The 20,111-nt window shown below is 38.4% G+C and overlaps 1 protein-coding gene across 2 annotated transcripts in view; it reads right to left on the bottom strand.

Moving 5' to 3' along the window:
• The window catches only part of LOC121945586 (RNA-binding motif, single-stranded-interacting protein 3-like), a 142,060-nt gene that overhangs the window by 23,023 nt on the left and 98,926 nt on the right, over nt 1-20,111 (bottom strand). For both annotated transcript variants that reach the window (XM_042489832.1, XM_042489833.1), the window contains exon 6: nt 18,586-18,665. In XM_042489832.1, the coding sequence (XP_042345766.1) occupies nt 18,586-18,665 (80 nt within the window). The remainder of the gene's footprint in view (nt 1-18,585; nt 18,666-20,111) is intronic.

The following is a 20,111-nucleotide window of genomic DNA, read 5'->3' as shown; positions in this document are numbered from 1 at the left end:
AGCCACGGGCTAATCATCAAAGCGTGCTGAGCGCAGTCTAAACGACAAACCAAACAGGCATACTTAATACGCTAAATAACTCAACACAGCTTGACCCCAGGCGATAGACCGCAATTGTGATTGCTCCAAAGACAACATGGTCCTTTTCTGGACCAGAGAAAGAAGAAAGCCTTGATTACAAATTGGATTAGCTGAGTGTGACCTCCCATACAAAAGTTCACCAAACTCTACCTTCAACCTGATAGGCTGCAGCCTTCGAATACCCTACAGGCTTCTGAAAATGCAGGAAGTGGCTGGATCGGGGCAGGATTATACCAAAGGAAAAAAGGCTTTGTTCTGTATCAATTTATTTTATTTTAAAAGCATATCTTACAGTTTGTAAGAAAGCAAAAAAAAAAAAAAAAAAAAAAAGCGTGAATAATGCTTCTATTCCTAGGAAATTCTTTAGCAACAGCATGAATCAACAAACACAATAAAAAGTATTATCCTAACATGAACCAGGACACTCACAGAGGACATTTAATGGCTTAGACAGTTCCATACATATTGAATCACCCTGGATCAAAGTAAATGCTGCCCTTTTGCGTACACAGTCACCAAAGCATGACCTGAGAGATGTACACAGAAAAATGCGATGTTTATGTCACGATATACAGTTAGAAAATAAATATAACTGTATTTTGTTGTAATTCATGCATATAATTAGAAAATGAAATGAAAACTCCCACTTTACATGAGGGTACTGTACCCGGGACTGTAAGCATCAAAATCTATACAGAGCACTTATCTTATGTCTTACGTTGTGTTCCGTTTCTCTCTCATAGAGTGGTGCAGGGCTGGTATTTTATTGTAGGCAACCCAGGGTGTTAACAGCGTCCTGGTTTCTTCGACAAAAAGCCAATATGATTTTTCCATTAGATTTTGGATTATTGCAGAAAAGATCCTTGGCAAGTGTATGATACTTATTGGCTTTGTTCAGATAATCCTCATAAATGAACACCACTTTTATCATTTTAGAGGCATATATGCACTCCTGAAGTAAAAAGCCATCATTAGGCAATAAACAAACTACAACACTGTAGCATGACTTCCATGTGCCAACCAGAACGAGGCAGTAAAACCATGTTTGGCATGATGACACATACTGTAGTCTCATTTAGCCACCTGTTAGCAACCGCCTTTCTGAAAAAATGCATAAAAGCTTCAAAAATCACGAGTTGGATATTCACTGACATTTTTAATGTGGTAGAACAAAACATGAAAGTCTCTAAACTTGTGTTAACCACAGACATTATTTCAGGCATCCAAACAGAAATTCATTCAGAATTGACCTCAATACAAGGCAACCAAGAGTGCTAAAAATGCAAAAACGTTTTTTGGGATTTAGGACTCATTCGTGCACCACTGATTATCAATTGGACAATATTCATGTGACAAAGATTTCAAACAACTACTGAGCACATCATAACAGTACATCCAAATATCTGACCCTCATAAACTGTAAGTACATCAGTGGAACGCTGTCACACCAAGTGTTCTGTTCATGTCTGATTCAGTTTTGTAAAGACACCCCCTGACCCTGAAATTGAATAAGCCACCTACTTTGAAGCATTGCCTCTCACTTGTTACTTTAATACGTCCACCAAGGCAAGTTTGAGTCACTGACTGCAACTTAAAAGAGGCTTTTAGCTGGCACTCCTGTCTTATTTAACTGGCAATAATTTCAAACCGCAGAGAAAAGTCAAATCCTCATTACTGTGTGTAGATTAGAAATAAAGAAAAAGAATTCTATGAACTAGCAGAGGCGATATCATCATGCCGGTACTGATTCCCACATTATGAATGCCAAAATAAACTACGCAATTACCTCGCCTACTTCAAGAAAAATGTTACTTCTTTTTGGTAAACTGAAAAATGAGAAGAGGAGTTCTCGGTGGAGAAAAGCATTCAGAGCTCAAGGTTGAGACAAGAGTAATTTGGAATGCCTGGGGCTTGGATGGGTACTCCAAAGGTAAGTAGACGGAGAAACACAGAGCTGTGTGATTATGCTGCATTTACTGTAGGATGACTTTGTCATTATACTGTTTTAACTTGATTTCTATGTGAATAACAGGCCACACAGCCGGGCCTCTGTTATCATCCCTCGTCTTTGCTATTCATCTTTCTCAATCACTCCCTTCTCTCTTTCTCTCTTTCACCCACTCTGCTCCATGCATTCATATAGATCTGTTAAACAGTCCTGTGTTTAGGTGTATGTGTGTGTGTGTGTGTGTATGAGTGTCTCACAACGAAACTCAGTGCAGTTTATTAATGAAAAACAAAAGATTGGGCCAAAAAGAAACACAAAAAATGGCTAAAATTTACATCGCAGGATAAAAAACAAAATCAGAGGTGATACAGTGTGCTGAAAGAAACATCGGTCTCTTTAGCTGAGATAAGTTATTGAAGTGGAAATCACCAAGGCTATTTCAAAAATAAGTTGATACTATCTATTTCTCAGTGTTATCAATTCACTTCCTGTGGGCCTTCATTCCTAAGCAGCCCTGTTTGACATTTAGATCTGCTTTTGATAGATGCTCCTTCAAATTATATAGTTCCAGGTGCCGTGGACCCACAGGTTTTCTTGTTAAAAGCGATGCACTGAAATTTGACTCTTGTCTTTCGTGCAAAACCCACGTTTGGAAGGCTGTAACCAAATGACGAATGTGCTGATGGCCATAAAGAGGAAAGGACTCCTGAGCGATCTAGTTAGGGGACAGGATGCCATGCGAACTTTGAGTGAACTTTGAGTCATGTATAGGTGCGTTCTCACCGTGTTTCTTTTCCTAAACCCAACAACAGTAAATTTATGTTAATTACATAACTTAAAGATGTTGGCAGGGATGAAATTCGTAGGATATCTGTTGTATAATACCTTGCAAGATCACATTGCAGTTACTAAAAGTCCCTTTAACGCATTCCTGCTTGTGCTTTTGCTGTCTGTGGTGAGAAGCAGAATTAGTCCAATAATGCATTATATATAGGTTTGTTTGAGACAAGTTTAGTAAGTAAGCAAGCCATTTTGTAGTTAGTTTCTGATGTCAGATGTGTCAGCAACATAGGTGTGTGAGAGGGAATAAAACAATCCAACAAATTCTGTTTTCCTCATAACTTTAGTGAAGTCCGAGTAACGTTGCAGTCAATCAAACACAGCCTGCTTGAGCCATGGATGTATTTTAGTGAATGCTCAAACCATTAACCCACAAGCTCAACTCTCCTCTTCTTCTCTTCTCTCTTTTGTCAACCACAACTACCAGCTGCCTGAACAGTGCAGACTAGTGGACATACCTCTACCAAAATATCAAAACATCACAGTGAACACTAGTACATAGTAAGTATATGTAAAGAAAATGGTGAAATGCATTCAAAAATGTGCTAAACCTATGTTTGCACTCTTACAATGCAACGAAAGGATACAGAAGTAACGCAGTTGTGGGAAGGGTGGCTGAACAATCCAGAGCACACGTTTCCAAAGACTTTAGTGCTTTGAAAGTATTATCTCTCAAGCTGTAGCACCAGGAGACAAGGTCAGAAGAACTAAATCCAGAGTCTTGTTCCTCTGGTCAAAGCTCGGGTAAGGTCTCTGAGTTTCTGAAGCAGTTTCACATATTCCTGTGGTGGCATTTAAGTTTTAAATTAGATTAGATTTTTAGATTTAGATTTTTTTTTTTATTTGGAGTTCCTCGGCCTATCAGAAACATAACAAACTTCATAACAGCTTCCCAGCTGCTGCTCTAAAAGTTCTGGGTTACAATAGCTACAGGAGGGGCGCAAAAGAAAAAGAAATGTTCCTGTTGCCTTAGATGTCCTACACACTTCTAGTTATTTATCAACCACCTTCTTCTAATGTTAGTTTATATGATAAATTCAAGAATGTGCTAAGTCAGTGTGATTTTAAGAAAGAGGTCTTTGTAACAGGTGATCTTAATCTGAATTGGGAGGACAAGTCAGCTAGGAAAAAAGCTCAAACAAATTATTGATAGCTTTAATTTGATCCAAATGGTTACTGGGCCAACACGTGTAACTAACAACACCAGTACTCAGATTGACTTAATTTTTTCTAATAGACCGGAGAGGATAACTAAAACATTTAACATGATAACTGGGTTGTCTGACCATAATATGGTGATCATGTCTCAGATTAAGAAATTAACTGGTCAAAACACTGTAACAAAGCCAATTGAATTAAAGGTTAATTACGTAATACTAGACATCCCGGTTGATGTAGCACAGGTCCTCAATGAATATTTTGATGAGTCAGTGGCTACTATAGCCCAGAGGTTCATAGCCCAGCAAAACAATACATGTCCTCCTGTTAACATTAACAATTCAGCAGTCGTACCTAGGTTAGTGTCTGAAGCAGAGGTAGCTAAAGTAGTGGCATCTCTCAAATCTTATCAAAGGTTAAAGATGTTTTTGGTATGGACTCACTGATGTTGAAAGAAAACCCATCACTGGTCAGTCCACTGGCACATGTTATTAACACATCATTACATGTAATAAGTTTCCCTAATCAATGGAAGTCTGCTATCGTGAAACCCATATTCAGAGGTGGGGACCCTTGTATGACCTCCAACTACATACCCATTAGTATCCTACCTACAGTATCAAAAGTATTTGAAAAATTGATTGTTAAACAAATCACTGACCATCTTAACAGCAGTGCCTTCCCACTTCACTCAATGCAACTTGGATTCACAGCCAATCATTCCACGGCAACATGCTACTTCACTGAAAAGGTTAAATTGTACTTTGACTCTATGGTCATATCCCACATCCCCTACTGTTTGTTAAGCTGGTCTAATGCTCAGCCTACAGCCCTAAAACCTCTGAAATCATTATACAAACAAGCGCTTAAAGTTTAAGACAAAAAGCCATTGTGTTTCATCATTGTCACATTCTAAAAAAGTACAATCTTCTTAGCTGGGAAAACCTTATTAAGTACCAAACTGTCTGTCTGATGTTTAAGATTATGCATGGTCTAGCTCCTCCTCCTCTCTCTGCCTTCATTAGATCTAGCTCCACCTCAACCAGAGATACTAGAGGCGCAGATAGAGAGAACTGCAAAATACCCCTCAGAAAAACAGTATTTGGCCACGCGGTTTTCTCATTTAAAGCTTCACACCAATGAAATACAATACCTCAGTTTATTAGAGAGACCCCAGCCTACCAGTCATTTAAGTGCAATATCAAGAAATGGACTATTGAAAAACCAGGAGTGTCAGCACTGAAGCTGTTTTTAAAGTAGCATAACTATGATTATTTTGCATGACTAATGCATATTTTGTTGATTGTGTCTAATGTAGTCCTAATGTATTATCTACTCTGACATAATTGTTTTGTCTTATTTTTATCCTTGGATGTGTTGTCTTGATAATGTTTTTATCCATGTAATTTTTATTCCAGGTTGCCTTTTATACCACCATGGCAAGGGACTATTGATGAAAATTAGCCTTTGGCTAGCTCGAGTACATTTACATTTTCTAATCTTATTTAATGTACACTGTCCCTTTTTAAATTAATAAACTGGAATTGAAATACATAGTCTGTGTAATGCAAATGTAAATGGTTTCATGGGTTGGGGCTTAGGTTGAATCAATGTATCGTAATAACGGGGGACAGAGAAATGAAAAGAGGACTTTTATTCATATAAAATATTTGTGAATTCTAATTTTCAATTTAGAATAAGATAAGGTTCACAATATGTTAAAATGTGCATTTGAGAATGACACAGGAAGGATTTAACTGTCAGGTTTATAGGAAAAGGAAAGAATGTGTTTGTGCCCTCACAAGTTAGCAGTTTACTGATGTGTGTATTTGGGTGATAGATGATTGCTACTTCATAATTGAGAAAATATGTGACGTGAGGACACACATACACTTGATACAGACAGCATCTGTGTTCTGTTTGGTTTTACTGGTGTGACAGACAGAGAAAGTCACATTGTCAACGGCTGACAACTTGTCAAGTTTATAGTCAGGACACTTTCTTCTCTGCGTCTTCTCAAAAGTACCACACAAAGGTAGACGAAACTCCTGCTGATCTAAAACAAGTGTTTGTCCTCAGTATCTGCATGAAAAGGATACCTCTGTGTTTTGAATTGAATCTGTTATTTTCATGCACCAGGCTCATAACAAAGACAGATAACGGTTTGTATTTTTGGACTGAGTGTAATGGAAAAAAATGGGGCCATTTATTGTTAGAATTAGTGATACAGAAAATGCTAAGTAGCTGATCCTGAGAGAGCCCAATAAAAGTAAGCAGAAATGTCTGTTCTCATGATGTGACAGATGCCTGTTAAAGAATGACAGACTTAATTCAAAAGTGTACTTTTCCTTCATTCACTTCCTTCGTGCCCCTCATAACAACAACCAGTGAGCTTGAAATAACATGATATAATGTGATAACAGGGAGATTTCTGTGGTGCAACTGTACAAACAACAACAGTAGTTGGAATAAAGCCAGTGTCTATAGTAGTACACACAGACATAAAATTCAAAAACACAACAATATCACTGCAAGCTGCTTTTTGTAATAGACCTAGTGAAAAACTGGTCCACCGCTTTGGGCCAGTGTTTATATGCACAAACAGGCCTACACACATACATCAATATCCTTATGATATTTTTGTTTGCCTGAGTTAATCCAAAGCTCAAAATTAGTGTTTTCTCAGGGACTATTGGACATTTGGACAGGTCCATAAATGGAGAAAGTTGTCTTTCTTTCTTTTTTTTCCATACATAATTTGCATTTTGGACACTGCTGCCACATTCTTATAATCCTGTTATTAAATAAATCTTACGTGTCGGATTATATTGTCAAGGCATCTCACAATACAGCCAAAATAACACATAAAATACAAAGAAGATTAAGTGTTTGAGCTGTAGCTGAAGACAGCAAACAAACTGAAATAAAAGAATAACTTGAAAGGTTGAATTAAGACAAAACATTGTTGGATCCTGGCTGCATGTGCAGTAAATTTATATAAATGTGTGTGTGTGTGTGTGTGTGTGTGTGTGTGTGTGTGTGTGTGTGTGTAAGTGTGTGTCAGTTTATGACTGTGTGTGCATGGATTCTTGTTCATGTGAAGGAGAGCAGAGTCAGTACAACTAAATGTACTGTTGGTAATTTACTTTTTTTGGTGTTGCTATTGTTGATCATCACTTTCAAAGGAAGACAATGTCATTCCTTCCACAGTCTCACATAGCCAGACCTATCTCCTCACTTTATCTCAATGCTGTGCCAGCACAGGAAAAAAGTCTGGCTGTTACTATTATAATTCTGCTGTAAAAAAAATTGCAGTGGGTCATTTGTAAATCTTCAAACTAATCACAGTCGACCTGAGGCAGAGTTAAGTCCAGGATGCAGTGGAGATGCAGGCCAATGGCAGGCTTTCAGTACAGTCTACATCCTGTGAGCCAAACTATTCCTCCCTCAATTTGTCATTAATGCAAAATTAGTCTTAGAAGTCTGAATTTTAAGAGGGCGCAATTGGTGAAAGGGTTTCCATTAATTAATCAGTATTGGCTACTGCGCAAAAAGTTAAAAGGAAACACTGCAAAAATCAGCCAACCTGAAGCCATTTTGTCTATTGAGACATTTAATCAAAACATTTAATCTGAGCAGAGCCGTTATTTTGGTATTTAGGCTCATGTGTATTTTTACCTCTACAGAGCAAATGTAGGGTGAAGCATATGCAATGACTTTTATTTACAGGCCTTCGCAGTACTCTCGTGTGTTGTACTACAGCGCAACAGCAGTATAATAACAGACAAAGAAAAATCTCAAATGTTTTTCACATCATATTCCAGCCATAATGTAAAAACAGATGTGTAATGTCACTGCTGTATTAGCTGTAGGTGGTGCCAGCGGTGGCAGAATTGTGATATTATGCATTTCTCTGAGGGAGAAAACTATTCACTTTATATTCATTCACAGGCACAGTGACAAGCTATAAATACTGATGATGATAATGACAACAACAAATGTTATTTATTCCTCTGAGGGAAACTTAGTCGCCACACAATCAGGAGGCAACAACAACAGCAAAGCATCCAGAGACAAGATTACCTGTCTGCGCAAACTGGTGCATCAAATTAATTATTCAGCTAGCTTTCACAGTTACATTACTACAATCTGTTGCATTTCACAAGAGGGCTTTAAAAAGGAAGAAGGACAGTTTTAATTGTCAGTTTGACCCCTGCTGCTCTCACTCATGCGGCTCTATAACACGAAGTGATGAATTCATGATGAATTTGGGCACAGCTGTGTCTGCCCCCTTAAATGGGTCACTTTTGGGTAGGTCAAGTTAATTAACATTATCTGAACCAAATATTTGGGTATCTAAAGAGTTCAGATATGTGTATTCTTAGTAAACAGGACATGGCGTTGAAGAAATGGAACTCAATCCAAATCGAATGAGCAGAAATGATTGCTACAGTCACACATAAATCGATCTTTGTAGCCCCAAGCGCAACAATATTCCCCTTCCTACTCAAAGGTGTGTTTTTCTTGTCAGAGTCAGGTGAGAAGTTTGTGTAAGAAATCCATCCCAACATCATGGCTTAGTTTGAAGAGCAAACCACTGCACTGTGCAGACAACTGCTCAGGTCTCAAAGAAGATTAATGGAGGCAGAATTGGCTGCTTAGCAGATCCTCACCGTAACAGAAAGAGTCAGCGTGGATACACTCAGTGAGCAGGCACGGTGAGGAGAGAAAACCTGGCTATTTTTTTTTCAATTAATTTAATACTGTAGTCACATTTGATCACAAACCTGCTTCATTATTCATAAAGTTTTTATTCTAATTTTTTTATTAAGCAGGTGGGCAGAAATAAAGACATCTTTATGGACTCCATAAGTACAAAGAGCTTTTGTATTATACAGAAAAAGTTATTACACAGCTTCTGTACATAAACACCATATTTTGTTGTCTCACATATTCAGGTATGAAACAATAACAAAAGTTAAGCTTTCCTGTGATGACTATAGATCAAATGGCTACACGATCTAGTCGTTACCTATAGTTCCAAACCCATGTCTCATTTTAACCCTTGAGTGCCACTTTTTCCCTAAGAAACACAGTTACTCTTAATCTAAAAAAAAAAAAAAAAGAGTAGCTGAAGCTGCGTAGAGAGACACATCTATGGCAAATGTGACATGGAAATTATGTTCTGATCTGTCATGCACAAATCTGGAATAATAATTTAACATTAGCTAGGTAGCTAGTTTGCCACCGAAATATCAACACACTACTAGCTTTTTTTTTTTAATGTTTGTTACAGAGAAAAGAACCATAATACATTGATATGACATTAAGCTAAGATAATACCATGTTTTTTTGTAATTTTTGATGAAGAAAATTCAGCTGTTGTTTTCTTTTGTTGCTTGTGCAGCCGTCTTGCCAATGATTTCTAAACCTCACCCAGTTTACAATGTGCCCTTCCATTTGGAGGGCTATATAGCACCAACACACCATCCTAACTGTCTCTGTGAAAAGTGTACAATGGAAGGGTTAGGTCTATGTGGGAGAAGCAAAGGGGTGTTTTGGAGCACAAAGGCTGTGTAAAGCACAAAATCTGCATTTTACTAATTTCCAATAACTACCTCCATAACTAGGGATCGACCCCAATAATTTATCATTTCTTTCTGTGACTTGGGGGAGGTTTTACTTAGTACAATCGTAACATAATCTAAAGTGTAAAAAAGTCTGTGAGGTTACACACGTGTTAATCCTCCAAAATATTAAACACTGACATAGAAAGAGTCTTATTGTTACTGTAATTTTATCATTGTTAAATCATCTATCATGGCAAAAAATAAAATAAAATAAAATAAAAAACAAACAGAATCTGAGTTTCCTGTTTTTGCCTTGCTGTAAAGGGTGCTTTTGAGCTTCATCCCAATGAAGAATTTTTGTAAACTAAAATACTGCGAGACCAAAAAAAAGAGCCACCCACACACTGAGCTACTATGTTGTGTGTGCACTGTGGTTGTGCGTCACTGTTCATGTTTTTCTCTGTAGTCAGTGCTATCGAACAACATAAGTCATTGCCAAGAGCCGCAAACTTGACAAGAGCAAGTAATTGAAGCAAACAGACAAAATACTACATGGGGTTTTTTCATTTAAATTGGGAACTGTTTACAAGATTTATTTGTACTAATTAACCACGGCTTGCAGCGGCTGATTTACCAGTTTAATTTATCTATCAAAGTGTCACAGCTTTGTGGATTAGACGGTGAATAGTTTCACTTCAGTTTTTGTGTTTTCTTTGCTTCATTTGGTGGGGGGGGGGCACATTGTGACATCCTGTCGCTGCCGCAGAGACAGGTGATGCAAATAGGAAATAAAAGCGGTGAAGACTGCAAGAGATGTCAATAAAATGACAGAGAGGTTGGTTGTTTGCCTGTCTGAATGCGTGTGTGCACAGGTGAATGCTACGGGGTAAAAAAAGAACGAGTTTTCGATCTGTGGCGTTTTTGTGTTTAACTGACAGGATGTGTACATAGGTAGCAGGGTGGGGGGATTGCACTGTGGAGAGTGGATCTCACACTGTTAGCACTCATTGGAGCTGTGGGATATTGCAAACCACAGTATGGCAACATGGAAACTGTTAAAACTCCAGCAGAGCAAACAATCATATCCATCTATGTTCTGGTGAGAGGGACACAGAGAAAGAAATAAGATGTAAAAGAAAATTATGGGGCAAGATGAAGCACACAGGCTACTTATGATGCACACGGTTATAGATCTAGTGTGTGTGTGTGTGTGTTTGAAACATGGATCGACATCATGTTTCTTGTTCTGCCTTTAGACACCCTTTACAAGCATTTAAACCTTTGAAATACACACCACACACACACACACACACACACACACACACACACACACACACACACACACATACAGTAAGTAAAGACCCTTAGATTATAACAGCATGACAGTTTCAGTTTTTACTATAGGAAGACTGGGACTACAATATAAGTGAAGCCCAGTTCCTCAAATAGGAAAATTCTCTTTTAAAATCCAGTCCAATCCATTAGCAAGCAACATGGGAAATCATTCATTTGGAAAATGGGATCCAATCCCCACATGTGACAAAGTGAGGAATCCCTAGCTGGGCTGAATGGGATGTCTTCCCTCTTTTTTTCCTCTCTTTACGACACTCAGCATCAAAGAGCTCAAAGCCCCAGGACAGAACAATAAGCTCTCTAGAGGGTTACTTGTTCAAGCATCACACGAGCACACATTTGCCACTAAAAAAAAAATGTATATAAGAAAATTTTTATTCATATTGCTATTAGCACTTTGATAGCATTAAAAATGTAATAGATATATCTTTTATAGCATTAAAAATTTATTAGGTATGTCTACTGCAATAAACAGAAAAGTAAGGAGTGTAAGACAAGACAGTGAGCTGAGATTTAGAAGACATTTACACTTATTAGGTTTAAAAGAAAACTGAGATGATCTCCACCCTGTGTGGCTGCCCCTGTAAAGAACGAGCTAACATTGAGAAGCACTCACCAAACCATTCCCTGACAGCATCCCCAGGGGAGAGGACGCTCACAACATTTACTACTTTTCCTTGTCATAAAGCAACCCAAAAAGCATTGGCTGTGAAACAAGTAGGAATAAAATGCATTGATGCACTGACTTATTTATTTAAGAATCTAATACCCCAAATGATGTTAAGATTCCACAGAACATCTTTGCAACTTTCAAAACTTGACAGCATTTATGTAATTTGGTCAGCGCTTCAAAAGCATTGCATTTTAACCCCCATTGCTGTCTGAGTATAACATAAGAAGCTCCAAATAACACGTGCAAGTTGACTCAGTCTGACAGTGCAATACTGCGCCATAATTACACAATCTGTTTCTCAGAACAGCCTTGTTCAATTTTTTTCTCCATTATCAGGAACATCAAATAAAATTCATTTCCCATTTATGAAAGTATTGAATCACTTCTGCAATGAATGGGGGTTTAATGCCTGATCATACCACACACATTTGAGGCTGAACGCATTTTTAAAAGCCTCCTGATTATTATTGAAATGGCCGAATGATAATGGGCCTTCTCAGAGATCAGGATTCTTTTCGTCCTCCGTTTGTCTTACCATTAGAGGAGGGAAGGACAAAGAGAACTATTAAAACTAGAACTCTTTATCAGATAGAGGGAGAGAAGGAGAGAGAGAGAGAGCGATTAAAAACTAGGTAAAAGAGGAAAAGGAGATTAGATGGGGGACAGAGGTGATGGAGAGGGAGAGAGGATAACTGGGAGGAGACGAGGACACAAAGAAATAACGGGGAATTAGTGCTGAGGGACCAGTGGTCAGGTTTGCCAAGTATAGATGGCCAATGACAACACATTAGGGAAAACATAATGCCTGAGTGATGGAAAAATGTAAACCCACACAGCATGCAGAGATGTGGTTGTATACTTTGAGTTGATATAACAAACTTTTGCCAAATCCTGTTGGAAGTACAGCAAACACATGTTTCTTCTCAAGAAAAGCTTTTCAAAGTATTTCATTGCTGGAAAGGTGGTCTTTTCATAAAACTGTGCTGTCTGTGCTGCAGAAAAATGCTAATATTGTTTCTCAATCCTGTATCTAATTACCAGGTCAAATGTAGATGCTGTTGTTGTGACACACAAAGACAGGCACCGATTTAATCATTCAAGAATATAAAGGTCACATTCAAATCTGTTTTGTTATTGGGCTTCAGAGTATCAAATCAGGTCTTTTTATTACCAAAACCAAATAAGCATAAATCAACTATATGTCTTTTCTTCAATCTTTCGAGAAGAGTCAAGTATGTGTGTGTACAGGCAGTGTAAGGAGTGTAAGGTGTAAAATTGGATTTAAATAGAAACATTCTTATTATTGTATCATGGGTTTATACTTATCTGGAAGAAAAAAGAAAAAAAAAGATTAATTCCAGTAATCTTTCAGATTTGACTCTCAAATCTGGTTTTGAGAAAGATTTGCATATGTGATTTTTAAGAACAATAAAAACTATTTCTTGACCAAATAATGTAAGACATAAGTACATGTAAGATATTAATCCTGTTTTAGAGCAGATTTTCAGTCTCAAAAAGCAGAAAAAAGGAGGAGACGCCCGGTGATATTTTTCTCCCACCCGGTTCCACGATATCAAAAGAAATGCAGAATCATCACTTTATGTTTTTATCTTTGGGCATACCTTTGAAGTCAACATGCACTTATTTTCAGTCTGTTTTCCTTATTAAGAGCTGACTGTTTGAATCTGTCGTCAAGAACAAGAAAGATTTATTATATCAAGCTTTGACAGGAAGTGCCACGGTCATGATGAAGCTGTGGAAGACGTGCGCTCTTTATGGCTGCATAGGGAGGGCTTCCCACTGGTGCTGACTCTCACTCACAGTATGGGGGCAGAACATTATTGAACGTCGAGCACAGAAGCTACAGAATTACAACATATAGTAAATACACAGACTCTTGACTCCTCCATTTACACATCAGATTGGAATGTTGAATTTGCAGGACAAGTGTACTCTTTTAATGTGATGAGACATTAGCGGTAAAGATGTCCCCAGCACATTTTATTCATGGAGAACAGAAGCTGTGAAGCCATTCTAAAGACCACTGAGACAATATGAAACATTTAGATATCCTGACAATAAAGGTGATATACATCTATATAAAGTCTGACTAAAATCCAGCACTTTCTGTATCAATAAAAGGCAGACAGCAGAGAAATTCAAGTCTGTGTCCAATCTAGAAACTCTATCTCTATGCCGGGAACCACCAGTAGAAGTCAGACAGCCAAGGATCAATGGACTTCCTGTTAACGAGGCCTGATGGAAGCTCTGGTCATGTGATCAATGTCAGCGTTAATCTTGCGGCTAGAGAGTAAAATATTACTGTTGCCTGTCAATACATCAGCTTGGATGGACAGATAGTGGTATTAGTCAGAGGGACACACAGGCACACTTGACTCAGTGCTATGCACACATAAATTAACAAAACGCTGTATCAGAAGAGCACATTTAACTTACTCTTTAAGTGTAAGTAATAAGTAGACTTACAAAATAAAGCACAAAGGTCCATCATAATGTCACAGCAACTGCCTCAGAAATGCCACAGACTGTCAGTGACACAGAAAACCAGTGACATAAATCAACACAACCTGGCTTTGGAGACACACTGTATTGCTCTGTGTGTTAGATTGGTGAAAACAGCGAGTGTGTGCGTGTGTTTTGTGGATCAGTACACAATAGGGCTGGTTGGCCGATTTCCCCCAATTTCACCGGTTTGTGAGCTCAGAGCAGTTTAACTGGTTAACATGCATTAATGCACTCACTCCCACACACACACACAAAAAGAAAATGAACACCCCTGGCAAAGACGAGCAATGCATCTCTTTTAATATGGAGGTCAGCGACTTGGTGAGTATAGACACAGTGCATCTGTGTTTCTGTGTACAACTGGGGAACTACAGCCATTTTTTAAAATCATAATGTTCAGATGTGCCAGATGACAATGAGAACATTTAGGGGAATGTTCAGAGTATATTAGAACATTTTCAGTTTTAGAATTGGCAGAATAATACCGGTTTAAGTATGAAAAAAAAAAAAAACAACACTCTGAAGGTCCAAAAAATCAAACTTCCATTCGCTGTCTATGGAGAAGCTCCAGACTCTGTGCTTCACTAGTTAAAGACTAACTTCTCTGGTTTTCCAGCTTTGACAGAGTAGAAGTCATGTTAACAAATATTGATTAAACTTTCCAAGGGCATGGAGATAATATATTTGAAGTCTTAATATAGGTGCTGTTACTGTTTAAGTTTAAACTTGCATTCATTTATCTTTTTGGCCACTTGGGGGCAGCACAAGTAGATGTACTGCGAGTACAACATTGACATACTGTCACATTATCAAAGTAAATTTAAACATTCAGCAGATCCATTAGCTTATATTTAGGGTCCTGCTTCTGCCTACCTGATGAATGCAAGGCTGATATTCAGTTCTTTTGGCTCCAAATGCTCCACTATGGTCACTAGCTAGTTGCTAACTTTGTCTGCCTGCTGTTTGGTGCTGGGAAGATAATTTGTCTGCTGCAGCTGTAAAGGACAATGATGAGAGCGGTGAGACTCAACAGTTAAGCCACAGGACCAAAGACTAAAAGAATGAGCTCAATGGTGCTAAAAAGCTGGTGGCCTGCAGTGTCGGTGGTGATCAAGATGAGTGACCACTTGATACACACCTGAAACACTGTTAATATGATGATGATTAGAGCAGCTTTTAGTTAGTTAAGCATCTGTACACACCAAGCAGTTATCTATGAGGCCGAAAAATGAAGCCAACACAGAAGTTTTAAAAAACTGCAGGTCTTTATATGATCATTTGAGTCGATCGCCATAGACCGCTATGTTAAAATGCCCAACTTCACAGCTAAAAAAACATGTTAACAGCCTGGTATAAAACACGGTTTTGGTCTCCATAGCTAATTTCCTGTTCATGACAACTGCACAGAGCGAATTTTTATATAATTTACTGTTAAAAAAAAAAAAAAAAAAAGTTATTTGGCTTTAAAAAAAAGGCTCCAAATAACCAAGACAGTCAAGGCCAAAATGCCAGACTTCAGGTTTTAAAACAGGAGTACACTAAGCAGTAGGGTACGTCACGCTGGCTACATCTGTGATTTTTATACAGTCTATTGCACACATCAGTGACTTTAAAAATATATCCTTCTCTGACACACTAAGTATGTGCAAAAATAATAATTTTATACATTTTTAACGTGGAATTGCCTTCGTGGATTTTGATCAAATGAACTGGGACAGTAATGTGTAAATTCTTTGACAATTTGTTACAATCTGCGCCAAAATAGTTTTCTTTTCAGAGTTGTCATGGAATCAAGCTTGTCACCTGAGCACAACCATGAAACTTATGACTGTTTACTGTCCTGATAGTTGTGGTTTTCACTTGCAGCTGTTAAGATTCTGTGTTTCTCACACACACTGACACCCACACAGGCTGCAGAAAGCAGTAGCTATGGATGGAATGATACATCATTCACTTGCTAGAAAATTACACAGCTATACCTCACACTATACAGAAGTACAGCAGTGTGCGAGTTTGTGTGTGTGTGTGTGTGTGTGTGTGTGTGTTCGGGTGAGAAACTGAGCCGCCCACCATGCTGTACCTCACAAATCATACTGCCAGGGCACGGGGCACAGCTCTCTCTGTCTGTCCTTGATTTCCATTTTCTTCAGTGTGGTGCAGTTCCCATCTCTCTATCTATATTTGATAGATTCTGTATCTCCATCTCTTCTCCCTCATTCTGTGTCACTTTCAGTTTGCTTCTCCCCACCTCAGCTTTCTCTTTTCTCCCACCTTGTCCTTGCTCTGTTATCTCACTCATGTTTAGTCACCCTTCTTGGCTCTCTATATGTCATTCTCTCTCACACCCACACACCCTTCATCGTTTTGTTTTTCCAAACCCAATGACATCCTCAATCTCATCCTCATTGCATTTCCTCCTCTTCTCTCATCCTTTCTTTCTTCCTTTCTCTCTCACCAAATCCTTCCCTTCATTTCTTCCCCTCATGCATGTGTGTGTCTCTATCTGCGTCCTGCACAGTCAATAGTCAATTAATCACTCAGATCTTCCAACTGAATTAACTCAAGGTGGTCTAAGGGGCAGGGGACAGAGAGAGAAGGAGAGCAGCAGAGATGATGCTGATGTATTATCAGTAACACTGACACTGCTTGTACACAGACTGATGTTGCAACACCAAAAGACGGAGTTGTCCATGCATGAATGTAATTGATAAAATGTGATTCATTCATGAAAATGCAGTGATATTTGCAACAGTTACAGTTGTATTTATTCAAATAAATCCTTCTAGATTCCTCAAATTAACACTCTTTATGTTAAGTATCGTTTTGTTATTGGTACCAAATTCAGGTACTGTATTCTGTATAAAGGTATGGGCTTGAGTTACCTGAGTTCGACTCAAGTCAGATTCGAGTCACAAATATGATGACTTCAGACTTGACAAAATCAAAAAAGACTTGCAACCCAACATGGACTTTCAATGACTCGTGACTTGACTTGGACTTAAGCCTTTTAGCTTGAAAATACTTGATACCTTCACCCAAGCCCAAAGATTTAAAAAAAAATTGCACCACAAATCAATTAAATTCCTAAATCAACTAACATTAACGCTGTTCATTCCCAGCAAGTCAATACTTAATTCCCATATCCACTGTCTGAACCAATCTGACAGCATCCAGTCAAGTTGCAGGAGAGAACCATGAAGACCTTACATTATGTTATGAACCAGTTGCAAAAACTGATACCAAAGATAATTTCATTTGCATACAAAAACTACAAAAACATATCTGCAGTATGTGTGGTTAAAAAAATCCTTATTTTAACATTTAAATATAAAAATTTTTAAAAAAGCATACAATTTTTTGTCATTGTAAGATATTATCATTCTGTTATTATCATGTTCTGATATCTTTCCATCATGCCTAAAATGGCATCACGTTTGTTCGCAAAATGACTTGATAAGGACTTGAAACTGAAAGTTTATAGGGTTTGTCATACATTCATTTATTTGTGGTGGCCAAGCAATATTAAAACATCTGCCGCCACAAATGGATTTTCTATTTTTGGAGCTGGACTGGACTGGAGCTACTAAAATATACACACACACACACATATATATATATTGTTCGGTTATTCATTGCACCACACTCTCGGAGAGCAGAGCGTACTCTGGGTACAGAGGGAATAACAGATCACCAAGTGCATTGAAAGTAAAGCCTCTTCATTCTGCTTGGCCTAAAAGTTTGCATTCAGGTGCAGCAGATGTTCCTCTCATCCAGCAATCTGATCTGATCAGCTCCAAACAGGTTGACAGATCAATTATCCACAGCCCACCAGTCACAACTACTGCTGATAAATAAATAAATAAATTAAAAAAATCCAAATTTAGAGAGGGGACACACATGCATTTAAAACAGGCTGCCACAACACACACTCTAATTCTGTTGGACAGACTGATGTAGGACTTTGGACTTAACTAGCGACTCTGGACGGCAAATTCTTGAGCTTTCCTTGTGACTTTTAAAACATTACTTGGTCCCACCTCTGCTGTATTTGTACTGCCATTAAATATTTCCATACAATACACAGCCCCATTCTTGCTAGCTGCCCACCTCATCATGATGTACATATCACCACCTGTGCTCTGGTGAAACATGACAGGACTGTTGTGTTCATACCAATAGGACACAGAAAATGACTTCCATTACATTTTTATCAACACTTGAAACCTCTGAATGTATTGGAGGTTGGCAACAAACTGAGTTGCAATGATCTGTCCTTTGAATGCAGCAACCTTGGTGTATGTAGAAAGATTGAGTGGATGACGTGACATGGTGCTGCATCTATATGAGCACCCTGACTTATAGGGAAACGCCTTGCTCTCACTATAGAAAACAAGCTTTGCCGGTGCAACACGATTGTCTTGGTGATCGACACCTACCTGTCATGCCTGGAGGGGTTTTCAAGAATTTCCCGTTGAAATTTTGTATCACCACGTCGCACTTCTCTGTTGACTCCATCCTGAGAGGAAGAGAGAGAAAAAGACAGTTACTTGAGGACAATCAGCTCCTTATGTTACTATTCAATATGCATGAAAGGTACTGAGGCTTTTAAAAAGTGTGAATGTACTGTATGCGGATATGTATGCATGCAAATATGTCCTGCACTACAATAAATACATTAAATCCCTGCATGTTTTGCTTATTTGTCTATATATGCCTGAGTAAAACACCTGAAATAGGCTTGTGCATGTGTGTGCGCTTGTGTGTCTTTGTGTTTTCTATGGGGTTTCCTCTCCTTTGTCTGGGTTTAAAAGCTCCATTCAGTCTGATCTGTTGTGTGTCATGTCCTCTTTGTCTGCCCCCATTCAGCTCCGCTCACCCAATCACAGCTCAATGACTAATTGCCTGCTTGGCAAGCAAAAGCCAGTGTGTGAATGTGTGTGTGTGGGAGAGAAAATGGTGACAAGAGAGAGAGAGAGAGAGAGAGAGAGAGAGAGAGAGAGAGAGAGAGAGAGAGAGAGACTGTGTGCGTGTGGTATGTGAGCATGCATGTCTCTGTGTGTGTCTCAGGGTTTCTACACATAGCCAGTGACCCTGAATGGAGCCGCGACTGCATTCTAATCACTGGCACACTCCACGGTGTAACTGAGAAGACCACACACACACACCCACACACACGTATGCACGCACACATACAAACACACACACAGAGGAGGGTGAAGGGGGCAAGGTTACAGGAATGTGCAGTGGTGTCATTAGAGCTAGGAGTCGTTTGGTTGTAAATGGCAGGAAGTCAACTCAAGGTAATGCTGCCTCTTGAATCTGAAAAAATGAATGTGTAATAGTGTGAAAAGTTTGAATACACATAATGTTGTGTGAGATAAGTCGTTATAGTTTGTCCAGCAAAAGGCCAGCATCTTAATACATTTGGAAGTGACTGACAGTTGGCAAGATTTTTTTTTCAGCGGCGACAGAAAATCATAGCTGATGGTGAAAAATGTGACATCAGTTCCTCACACATTTAACCACTCACTGTTTAGCACATATAAGATTTTCGGGGAGCTATAAGAAGGGATGAATGACATGGGAAAATAATTTCTTTTTAAGACGAATATTGCAACTTCAAAATAGTATGTACTTTGCTTCTTATCGAACTTCTTATTTGTATTATTATTAGTGTGATTGAAAAATGAATATGCATTTTACTAATCTCCTATCAGTAACACTAATATAACAAATCTTAAAAAGTGTACACAGAAGCTGTACTACTCTAAAATATTAACATCAAAGCTTCATTGTAAACAAGTCATTGACCATTCCTTTACCAGCCTCTGGACCAAAGGCAGGACACTGATGCTCATTTTGAGGCCAACAAGTTTTAGGCAGTAATGAATTACTAGTAACTAGTTCATAACTAGTTAAAAGTAACATGCAATAATAATAAAGATAGCTTTCAACTTTTGAA

Source organism: Plectropomus leopardus, chromosome 7 (genome assembly GCF_008729295.1).
Source record: "Plectropomus leopardus isolate mb chromosome 7, YSFRI_Pleo_2.0, whole genome shotgun sequence".
NCBI classification, from domain to species: Eukaryota; Metazoa; Chordata; class Actinopteri; order Perciformes; family Serranidae; genus Plectropomus; species Plectropomus leopardus.
The sequence above is the reverse complement of the archived record's forward strand: the minus strand, read 5'-3'. Positions and strand labels throughout refer to the sequence as shown.